Source organism: Anarrhichthys ocellatus, unplaced genomic scaffold, assembly GCF_004355925.1.
Source record: "Anarrhichthys ocellatus isolate YVR2014 unplaced genomic scaffold, GSC_Weel_1.0 scaffold14, whole genome shotgun sequence".
NCBI lineage: Eukaryota > Metazoa > Chordata > Actinopteri > Perciformes > Anarhichadidae > Anarrhichthys > Anarrhichthys ocellatus.
In genome coordinates this window covers 1,292,798-1,304,654 of record NW_022280044.1, presented here as the reverse complement: position 1 = coordinate 1,304,654, position 11,857 = coordinate 1,292,798, and the positions used below count along the sequence as shown (strand labels likewise).

Sequence of the window (11,857 nt, the reverse complement as noted above, 5' to 3'; positions counted from 1 at the left end):
GAGAGAGAGAGAGAGAGAGAGAGAGAGAGAGAGAGAGAGAGTCCATCCATGTCATTTCCACCCGCCCCTCCACGCCCAAACCCGGGGCTGCTGCAATCCTTATCAGTGAGCAAGAGGAGAGAGGAGGGGCGGGTTCAACTGATCAGGGGCAATCAGTCTATGTATTGATCAGTGACCAGGAGCAGTGAGTGAGTGGGTCCAGCCCCTCCTCACCCCTACACCTACCCCAGTCCCTCCCCCTCCCCTCCCCAATCCCATCAGCCCATATCAGAGCAGCAGGACCTGTAGACAGAGGTGGCCCCCCCTGGCCCTCCACTGTCAGAGGATGATGCAGCAGCGGCACAGACGCTGGCCACCTCCATGTACAGAGGGAGGGGGTGTCACTGGGGCAAAGTAGGCATGGACTTTTATCTCTGGGAGGTGGGCCTGTGTAGGGAGGAGGTGTGTTAATACGAGGGTATAAAGAGACAGAAAAGACACAGGAAAAAAGCAAACAATCAGGAGTCTCTTCTGTGTCCGGTCAACCATTTTTGGGAAATATACTTATTCGCGTACTTGTCGAGCGTTAGATGAGATAATCAATACCACATTTTCATACGGTATGTGAGAGTGGTTTCGATCTTCTCTTCTAATTTACTGCAAGAAAGCAAATAAGTGTATTCCCAAAACGTCAAAAGGTTTCTTTCAATCAAGTATAAACTACAGTGTATGATTTTAGATAAAATAATGTAGAGAAGAACTGAGCGGGGACGTGATTTTAACAACAAACTCATCCCCCCCACCATGATTTCCACTGACCCGGATGCGCTTGATGCCAGCCCTGGTGACCTGCTGACAGTCGTAGAGCTCGATGCGCTCCAGACGATGGCAGCTCTTCAGGTGCTCCAGTGTCACGTCAGTGATGAGGGGGCAGTTGTCCAGCTCCACCACGGTGAGGCGCTCTTGGCCACAGGTGCTGCTGCTCAAAGCTCTGATGCCATCGTCAGTGATCAGCTCGCAGTGGGACAGGGACTGCCCGGGACAGAGCAAACCGGGTAGAAGACAAACGGATAGATGGATTAAAGCTCCATACGTATGCACACACAGGATGAGCCTGGCACAAAATCAGAACCGCGGGTGTAAATGTTTACCAGTGCTTGCAGGCGAGGGCAGTGGATAGACAGCTGAACCAGGGTGTTATCCGTCACCTGAGGAGAGGACAAGCTTGATTTAACGAACTGTTCTCACATGTCTTAAGACAGTTAATTCACCGTTTGTGGAAGCATGTTTGTGTCTGGTTTTGTATCCGGTTAAAACTTTTTCTCCCCCGTGTCCCTCCTTTTCTGTCTCCCTCTCTGCTTTTTGTCAAAAACAATTTAAATATTAAGTGACTGCTTACTCTCTCTGTTGGCCGGAGACAATCTAATGTTTAATCTAATCTCTACTCAGACAAATCAATCAAAGCCACGAATAATACCAGATTCAACATAGATAAATACCATGAGCACGATGGTGGGAATAAATAAGGAAACAAAGAAATTGTCTTACCAAAATACATTCTTCTAAGTCCATTTTTTCGAGCTCATGACAATTCTGTGAAGCAAAGCAGAAATCATCAACTGAACTCAGAGATATCGAGGTTGAAATGGGTGACCCAAGAAAAGGTTCACAGACGACAAGACGGGACAAAGAGCAAAATGAAACTCACCCTGGCCAGCACAGTGAACCCGGCATCTGTGACATGGGAGCAACGTGCAGCTTCAAGGATCCTGAGAACACACAGACGCACAAAAACACAACACGTGAAGGCAACTCTGAGGTTATGTTTTAGCGTGGTGAGATCTTAGACCTTGTCAGATCGTAATCCTGTCTGTTTAATACTTTTTCTTTTTTATTTCCAAGCTTTAGGGTTGCCCTAAAGTGACTGCTCTGATGCACCCGTCTCTCAAGACTTTTTAATGTGGAAGGACAACGCTGATGAAAATGTTGTTTGTTCTGTGGATTCTGGCATTTTCAGGCAGCTAAAATTCAAAACACCCATGTTGATTCGAGACCATTTCTGGAATTGACAGCAGTCACACTGCCCGAGCAGCATGTTTTGTGGATACTGAAACAAGCTTTTGGATTACTTGCGAAGGACGGTGGGACACGTGTGTTTTTCTCACTTGAGTCTGGGACAGTTGAGCCCCATTGCAGTAAGGGAGGCGTCAGTGATGTTACTGCAGCCAGACACACAAAGGATCTGTAGCTTGTGGCATCCTCGGCACAGACTGACCAGGCCATCATCAGTTATCTGCTGGAGGCAACAGACAAATTACAACAACATGGAGGCATACGGACACATCCGTCATGCATTATCATCAGTCTGCCCCTCCCCCCCATACCACAACCAAATGTTTTACTTACTGTGCAAGACTGCATATTGATGGTGGTGAGTTCTGGGCAGTGTTTCTGGAGGTGTTTCAATGCTCCATCTTCCAGCTGCGTTAAGATTAAAAGAATGCACAGTATTGTTAACTCCACACCTGGATCAATCCTTAATATATGTGTGTGAGTGAGTTCTTGTGTGTTGATGGGAGAAAGCTTTCCTCAATTACATCCTCTTTTTCCAATGAGTTAAATCAATTCACGTGTGACTGTCCTCTCTGAGTCCTAAAACAATGATTCATGGGGGTTTCATGGTATTTTTATAGGCAAGAAATATAGACTAGACTTTAGTTTAAAAAAAAAAAAACTGAGTACACTGGCTTAAGAAAATATTGGCCCAACTGAGGCAGCAGAAAAAGAAAATGCCAGCCTGACACAAACCACTACATCAACAAAGACCAACCAATAAGATTATGTAAAACAAAATCCCAAATTCCATGGGATGGAAAATGTACTGTGTTTGGAACAGCAAGTAGGGAAAAGGGAAAACTTCTCTTCAGTATCGCTTGCTTCAGTATTTCAGCAGTGCGGTATAATGTGGTTTGGTTTTTATCTCAAAATATATGGGTTCACATACATATTTTTGTCTTCTATGATATTTGGGAAACATAAAACTATAGTAAGTATTGCATTTCAAAAAATGGTATAAAAAGACTCTGGAAATGGTCAAAATTCCAATAAAGAAAGCCTAAAATGCCAACTGAAAGAAAGAATAAATTGTACCTGTGTACAGCCTCTGAGGAAGAGAGCTCGTAAACCAGTGCAGCCTCTAGCCAGAGCCTCGATGCCATCACGTGTGATCTGGTCACACCATGACAGGTTCAACATCTCCAGCATTCTGCAGCCATCACTGAGCATCCGCACGCAGTGAAGATAGAAACACACAATACATGTGAACCACATGAAGATACGGCTTCAATGGCATGAGGAAAACCAGAACTGTGATCACTTTTAACTTGGCACGTTGGACAGTCTATTTTGTCTTTTCTACGTGTGTATTGTATATTTATATCTGTATATTTCTGTTAGTGTTACCTGCCTAGAGACTCTGGATGTTAATTAGTATTCTTGCTAACTCAGACATGTTTACATCTTGTATTTTATACTGATGTTCATTACAAAAATAATTGTCTTATATTATATAATATTATTACATATTGTGTGTGTGAGGGCTGACGGAGGAATTGAGAACAAACTGCTTTCAGGAATGATAAGGGTTATGTTATATATCGGTGTGGGTAACAATACAAAGTCTGTCGGTGCTACCTGACGGCCTTGAGGGAGTGGTTGCTGATGGACACACAGGAGGTGAGATCCAGCTGTTTGAGTTTGTAGCAAAACTTGCTGAGGCTGAGACAGGTGCTGTCTGTGATCTTGGTGCAGCCGTTCAGGTTCAACACTTCGATGTTTCTGCAGTTCTGAGCAAATGTCCTGGGAAACAGAAGAGAGGGAGGAAGGGAGTTACTCAAGAGTCGCTTCATTGAATAAATAAGAAGTAAGATGCTCGGAGTTGCTCAGGAGCTAATTAACAGAGTCATCTTCAGGCCCTTGGGAGGTCGTTGTACTGCTACTGTAGCTTTCCTTTTTTTCTACGAAAGACTTACTCTCCAAAGAACAGCTTGTACTTCTTTAAATCAGTTATAGAGGTTATGGATACCTTCAAGAGAAACCATGTAAATTAACAGATCAAGAGGCACAACAGTTTCATGTTAAAAAAAAGATACCCCTATTGTTCTTTTGTTTTCCGTGTGTGTGTGTGTGTGTGTGTGTGTGTGTGTACACAGTAAAGTGAGATAAAATGGAGTCCCCTGAGACTGAAGAGGCCCAAACTGCTTAAACGTTGAATAATTCCACACGATCATAATCACTTTAAATGAAAGCAGCGAGTAATCAAACCAACAACATGAGATGAACGTTTTGTAAAAGTCAAAGCAGGGGCACACTTATTGTATGCGTGTATGCCAGAGTGACAATGACAATCTCACTTCATGGAGGCATCGCCCACGCTCAGGCAGCCCCTGAGGCTCAGCTGCCTCAGGAAGCCTCCGCAACGCTTGGAAATGTTCTCCACCACGCGCCCCTGAGAGACACAGTGAGGAAGAGAGAGAGGGAGAGAGACGGACAGATAGATGGGAAGAGAGGAAGAGAGTGATATGACTTGGGCCACAGGACAGAGGATCAGCTGCGACGTCACAGTCGGCACCAAACCCAGCCTTAAGCTGTGTGCTGGATAATGCTACTCAACAAGCACACACGCACACACACACACACACACACATGTGCAGGACATGTAGACAAGCACACACGTACACTCAAATACTGTCCATGCTTCACTCGTCCTCCTATTCTCTTTAAAAAATGCACCCCTCACCTCTATGTCTGTCTGGAAGTTGAACAAGTCAATCTTCTGCCAGTTGCTGCCGTCCAGGGCCAGGACATTCCACGCCTGAGAGGGTGACAGACAGGTTGTTGACAGAGACAGACAGGTTGGTCAGACAGAGGTAAACGGTGACCCTGTTATAATATGCGGGAGAAATGAATGAACTCTGTTTCTTTGTTCCCGAAGCAGGTGCCGAAGCTGCTGTTTTCACTTCTTACATCCATCTGTAGCCGCTTTAATGATATGATTGGCTACTATTCTCTGTTTTATACACTTGAAGACGTCATGATGGGCTCTAGGAAATTATAATGTGATACTTTATAGTCATATCAGTTGATCGATTAATCAAGAAAATAGTCTGCTGACCGATTATAACAAGGATTGGAAATTTAGATACACTGAACACATGCATGAAGCTCAGCAGACAACACGTAAACTATAAGATTAAACACGTCTATTCACAGAGAAATAACACTTTCCAAATAGAAACACAGAGTTGTTGTACGAGAAGCAGCCACCACAGCTCTGCATTCACAGTGCACGTACCAAGCCCTTGTTATTATTCACAGATAGCTCATTCATAAATGGCTTTCAGCTGCGGTGCACATTGGCTAAACAGCGGCCCACTTACACTTAACCAGCAGATAGCACAATATTATAGATGTTTCTGGAGAATCCAATAATGGTAAAGCGGTTTTAATTCAACCATACCACAGTTTAGAATGACATTAAACCATTCTTTTAAACCAATGAGTGTGTTAGTCCACAGTGGGAGGTTTGGAGGTGTAGAGAGGGAAGAGCTTACCTTGGAAACCTGGGCACACCTACAGAGTGTAACCACATCTAGATAGGAGAATATTCTAGAAATAGACACACACAAAAAAAGAAAGCATGAGTTTGTCACAATCACTCTCAGATAAAGAGCTCACTTTGTATTTGAATATCTTTCCCTTTGTGTGATTTAAGATATGTTTGTGTGTGTGTGTGTGTGTGTGTGTGTGTGTGTGTGTGTCTGTAGAAAGCAGAAAAAAAATCCGCTGTGGTGTTTGGTTGGAAGCAGGAGAGCCCCACAGACAGGCAGTGTTTGAGCTGTGGGGTGGTCCGCCACAAAGGGCTGCATGCAGCCGGCTACTGGGTCAGCTCAATCCATTAATCTGCCAATGAGTAATCTCTGGCACTCAGACAAGCAAGGCCACAGACAGCATGGGACAGACAGACAGACAAACGCACATACTGTACATACGTACAGAAGGACGGACGTACATGAAACCCAACATGTATACGTCGTCTGTGTTCCCAGTTGATTGAATGGTTACTGCTCATAGAGGCGCCTTTAAGGGCCAATCTATAGAAAACGTGAGGTATTCAGAGAATTGTCATGGTGCCAAAGCTTTGAGTGCAGCTGGGGTCTGAATGTCCTTTTAACCCTAGGAAACAGGAGCTGGCCATTGTTTCCTCCATATAGACACGGACAAAGGCTGTGTGTTTTGATGTGCGTTGGGACCAGGGCATGTTGGGACATGTCCGTATAATCTATACCGGAGTCTTGTATCAGGGGGTACATGCACACAATCGACAAAGCAATGCAAAGACACACTCACACGCGCACACACACAGTCCTTGGAATGATTGCAGGACACCAGAGAAGCTGACCAATTAAGCAGGCCCTTATCGATCTCCCTTCTAATAACTGGTTAATGGCTGTGTGACGCTGATCATTGACCGACTGACTGTTTTAATCAAACACAATCTGACTTTCCATTTTGTGCGCGCGAGAGAAGCCTTTTACCGACCACAGAAGAATTCTGTGAATCACACTCAGAGGAAAGTCAGTCTGATTTGGAGAGACCTGTTAACCCTATTTGACATTTGCGCTTGTAGCGGTGTCTGCTTGCACCTCCTCTTCTCAGGTCACTTTGCAAAAATTGATCAGCAGCTACTTTGATCCTTTAAATCATGTTTCAAGCAAAAGTAACAGCTTCTTCCTGCTTCTCAAATGTGAAGATTTGATGCTTTTCTTTGTCACGTCTACATATCTTTGGGTTTTGGAAGAATAACACAAGCAACGTGACATTCTGACATTGGACTACAGTTCATTTTTATTGACAAAAAGATTAACTCGTTAATAATGATGAGAAAAATAATTGTAAGATGTAGCCCTAAGTGTTAATGTCTGAAAGGGTAAAAGGGTCCAGCATTTCTAAAGAGAAATAATAATGTTCTACTACTACTTGAGTAGGAGAACATTATTTTTCTTCTTTCCTGTCCAATTAATCATCTGACTACCACTTAGAGCAGGCATGTCCAAAGTCCGGCCCGCGGGCCAATCACGGCCCGAGGTCAGATTCTATATGGCCCGCACCTTCTGTCTTAAAATGCGTTATTTATGGCCCGCCAGCACAGTCAAACCGGAATGAATAAATCATACAAATTCAACATGCAATTCCTCTTTTTACCTCATGGTGGCAGCACCACTCTGTAACTGTCTGGCTGTTTGAAATTGGCTCTGACCCTTGAACTGTCATGGCTACGTCAAGTAAAAAAAGGAAAGTCGATAATGAGGGCCGCCGCTTCCAGGAGAGGTGGAGGTCGCAATATTTTTTTCACCGAAAACCGAAACAACTGTGTCTGCCTAATTAGTCATGAGACTGTTGCCTTGTTTAAGGAGTATAATGTAAAGAGACACTACGAGACCAAACATGCTAATGCTACAACAAGCTATCAGAGCGACCGTGCTAGAAAAGTGAAGCAACTCCAAGATAACTTGGCCACACAGCAGCGGTCCTTTTCACATGAAAACATCATCAAAGTAAGCTACCAAGTGGCCATGCTAACTGCTAAACATGACAAACCTTTTACGGAAGGTGAGTTTATCAAAGACTGTTATGAAAATAGCAGAAAACACAATTGCCCCGAGAAGAAGACAGAGTTTGCTAATGTTTGCCTGGCTCGTAACACTGAAGAGCTATCATCAGATACTAAGAGACAACTTGATGTTTTTCGTTAGCCTGTTTCATGTGTGTTGAACTTAAATGTGAGACAACTTTTCATTACCCTCTCTAAGTCATATTTAAGATTGTCTTGAGGTGAGAACATTGATCGGTTTCTATGTAATTAGCTTTTAGATGGCTTGTTCTTTGTGTTATCTGACTTTCAAGATGTGAAAGAAAGGCAGAATAGTTGTTGAGATGTGTTCACACATGAATGCTTACATTTGGTTACATTGCTATTTGCTGTCATTGAAAATAAAATGATTAAATAACAATGTATGTATAGGCTACTTGTATTGTTTATAATAATGTCAGCAGGGACTGTTGACCCTTGGGCATTTTCACATTATCAAATCTGGCCCTCTTTGAAAAAAGTTTGGACACCCCTGTGGTAAAATAACACTGTCAGGAAGTAAAGTGACTTTTTTATCAACCTGACAAAATTACGTTCTTGTGGGAAGAAAAGAAAAGAAAAGGCAACACTGTAACTTCTTTACATTCTATTAGAATGTAAAGAAGTTACATTGTATCAGAATGTAGCTTCTTTACATTCTATTAGAATGTAAAGAAGTTACATTGTATCAGAATGCAGCTTCTTTACATTCTAATAGAATGTAAAGAAGCTGCAGTGTATAGAATGATTCTATTGAAGTTATTCCTTTTTTAAATGTTTTAGACGAGTCACTAATCACTTTAAAATAGTGATTATAGCTGATTTAACTTACAGACATGAGATTGATCTTCTCATGTCACTCTCTTTATACAATGATATAAATTCATCCCTGTTTTATCTACAAGGCTACTTGTATTGTTTAAAATAATGTCAGCAGGGACTGTTGGCCCTTGGGCATTATCAAATCTGGCCCTCTTTGAAAAAAGTTTGGACACCCCTGACTTAGATGTATCTTGCCACACATTGCAGGGGTACCAATCTCCATGCTGGGAACCTCTGATTTCCTCTATACTCCTAATATGTAATTATAAGAGTGGTGTGAACTCATTTTCCACATGTGATTTTTGTGTTCAAAATGTCTTTACATTGATATGTAGGTGCATTATACAAATGAATCATGGACAAGATAAAGTCCCTTCTTGTGAAACACGGTGACTAGGCATAACACAATTATAAATGCAAAAACAAATGGCTCCAGTCAACCCACTTTCCATGGTTTAAAAACAAGATTAACTGCCATAACAATGCGTCTTCCTCACGTCTGATGTTGTGTAAGTGCCTCAACATGACACACGTGGCAGTAGATCATGTGTTGCAGCCAGCAAGTGCATGTGATTTCTCTGCCCACCGGTGAAAGTAGTGCTGGTGGTAATGGGTGTACTGGTAGTCTCTGTGGAGCACAGCTGGGGCAGCAGAAGAGCACAGCACTGCGGAATTCCCCACCAGCTAAGACAAGCTATTTATAGCATGCATGCAGTTTGCATAGGCCCAGGAGGACTGTTTCTCTCACACACACACACACACACGGATCACAAACGTGCGGAAATAAACAGAGATGCATGCAGGTGCATCCCTTTCAGTCATACACACACACACACACATATATATAAATCAGTGAAGGACGGACACGTATGAAAGTGTGCGTTATGTCAGATTTATGGGTCATGTGCAACTGCTGCTGTAAGACAATAACATTGGTCTGTAGGTCACATAGTTAACAAAACCTCATTTCAGACTAGTGACCAACATACATCATACAAAAACACACACACACACACACACCTACATATACAGTTGTGTGAAAAAGTGTTTGCCCCCTTCCTGATTTCTTATTTTTTTGCATGTTTGTCACACTTAAATGTTTCAGATCATCAAACAAATTTAAATATTAGACAAAGATAACACAAGTAAACACAAAATGCAGTTTTTAAATGAAGGTTTTTATTAATAAGGGGAAAAAAAAATCCAAACCTACATGGCCCTGTGTGAAAAAGTGATTGCCCCCTAAACCTAATAGCTGGTTGGGCCACCCTTAGCAGCAACAACTGCAATCAAGCGTTTGCGATAACTGGCAATGAGTCTTTTACAGCGCTGTAGAGGAATTTTGGCCCACTTATCTTTGCAGAATTGTTGTAATTCAGCCACATTGGAGGGTTTTCGAGCATGAACCACCTTTTTAAGGTCAGCCACAGCATCTCAATCGGATTCAGGTCGGGACTTTGACTAGGCCACTCCAAAGTCTTCATTTTGTTTTTCTTAAGCCATTCAGAGGTGGACTTGCTGGTGTGTTTTGGATCATTGTCCTGCTGCAGAACCCAAGTGCGCTTCAGCTTGAGGTCACGAACAGATGGCGGACATTCTCCTTCAGGATTTGTTGGTAGACAGCAGAATTCATGGTTCCATTTACCACAGCAAGTCTTCCAGGTCCTGAAGCAGCAAAACAGCCCCAGACCATCACACTACCACCACCATATTTTACTGTTGGTATGATGTTCCTTTTCTGAAATGCCGTGTTACTTTTACGCCAGATGTAATGGGACATACACCTTCCAAAAAATTCAACTTTTGTCTCGTCAGTCCACAGAGTATTTTCCCAAAAGTCTTGGGGATCATCAAGATGTTTTCTGGCAAAACAGACGAGCCTTTATGTTCTTTTTGCTCAGCAGTGGGTTTCGTCTTGGAACTCTGCCTTGCAGGCCATTTTTGCCCAGTCTCTTTCTTATGGTGGAGTCATGAACACTGACCTTAATTGAGGCAAGTGAGGCCTGCAGTTCTTTGGATGTTGTTCTGGGGTCTTTTGTGACCTCTTGGATGAGTCGTCGCTGCGCTCTTGGGGTAATTTTGGTCGGCCGGCCACTCCTGGGAAGGTTCACCACTGTTCCATGTTTTCGCCATTTGTGGATAATGGCTCTCACTGTGGTTCGCTGGAGTCCCAAAGCTTTAGAAATGGCTTTGTAACCTTTTCCAGACTGATAGATCTCAATTACTTTGTTTCTCATTTGTTCCTGAATTTCTTTGGATCGCAGCATGATGTCTAGCTTTTGAGGATCTTTTGGTCTACCCCACTTTGTCAGGCAGGTCCTATTTAAGTGATTTCTTGATTGAGAACAGGTGTGGCAGTAATCAGGCCTGGGTGTGGCTAGAGAAATTTAACTCAGCTTTCCAAAGATGTGATAAACCAGTTAATTTATGTTTTAACAGGGGGGGGGGGGGGGCAATCACTTTTTCACACAGGGCCATGTAGGTTTGGATTTTTTTTCCCACTTAATAATAAAAACCTTCATTTAAAAACTGCATTTTGTGTTTACTTGTGTTATCTTTGTCTAATATTTAAATTTGTTTGATGATCTGAAACATTTAAGTGTGACAAACATGCAAAAAAAATAAGAAATCAGGAAGGGGGCAAACACTTTTTCACACAACTGTAATTGTTCAGCTAATGAGTAACCCTGTCCTGAGCCCTTGTCCCAGGGTTTGTTGTGTGTGTGTATGGAGGGTTGAGGCTTGTTAATATTAATCTTACCTAAGAAGAAGCTCTTTGGGGAGCTTCTTGTTAATTGGCGCTTCATCGCTGTTTGAGAACACCTGCCAAGACACACAAGAGAAACAACAATGAGTGTGTGTGTGTCTGTGTGTTGTGTGTTTCAGGTGGTCGATGGCAATGATACAAAAAGGAGACAATCTGTGTGTAAAATGGCTCAAAGATATCAAAATTTAGAAAGCACATTATCAGATAACACTAGATACATATCTATACAGTATACACTTTTGACAACTCAGAATGTGCTGAAAGTTACATTTTTTTTAAAGTAAGTCTTAAAATGATCCTCTTATTATATGTACATTAAAAGCACTTTGCGTCCCATTAATTTCATACCTTTGTGTAATTTCAATGTGACGGGGGACAAAATCCATTTGCTAATTCCGTAGAATTCTTTTTGCTGAATTTCAACTGAAGCTTCAGCGATATGAGGCTTCAGTAGTCGGAGTTAGTCAAATAAAATTGGAATATTTCAGATTTAGTCTTCTCAGTATGAAATTCTACTAACCCTCAACTGCATCTCAGCAAGGAAGCACACAGAGAGAGAGAGAGAGAGAGAGAGAGAGAGAGAGAGAGAGAGAGAGAGA

The 11,857-nt window shown here is 42.4% G+C and overlaps 1 protein-coding gene across 2 annotated transcripts in view; it reads right to left on the bottom strand.

Moving 5' to 3' along the window:
• Positions 1–9: 9 nt before the first annotated feature.
• Positions 10–11,857, bottom strand: part of fbxl2 (F-box and leucine-rich repeat protein 2) — a 16,003-nt gene continuing 4,155 nt past the window's right edge. The window contains exons 2-14 of one of the 2 annotated variants that reach the window (XM_031854029.1): positions 11,253–11,314; positions 5,592–5,646; positions 4,778–4,852; positions 4,392–4,486; positions 3,673–3,837; positions 3,130–3,256; positions 2,386–2,460; positions 2,145–2,275; positions 1,688–1,748; positions 1,528–1,572; positions 1,131–1,187; positions 799–1,011; positions 10–426 (exon numbers count right to left, since the gene is read on the bottom strand). In XM_031854029.1, coding sequence (XP_031709889.1) covers positions 319–426; positions 799–1,011; positions 1,131–1,187; positions 1,528–1,572; positions 1,688–1,748; positions 2,145–2,275; positions 2,386–2,460; positions 3,130–3,256; positions 3,673–3,837; positions 4,392–4,486; positions 4,778–4,852; positions 5,592–5,646; positions 11,253–11,314 — 1,269 coding nt within the window. In that variant the 3' untranslated portion in view covers positions 10–318. The remainder of the gene's footprint in view (positions 427–798; positions 1,012–1,130; positions 1,188–1,527; positions 1,573–1,687; positions 1,749–2,144; positions 2,276–2,385; positions 2,461–3,129; positions 3,257–3,672; positions 3,838–4,391; positions 4,487–4,777; positions 4,853–5,591; positions 5,647–11,252; positions 11,315–11,857) is intronic. The other variant, XM_031854031.1, reaches the window with a different exon arrangement.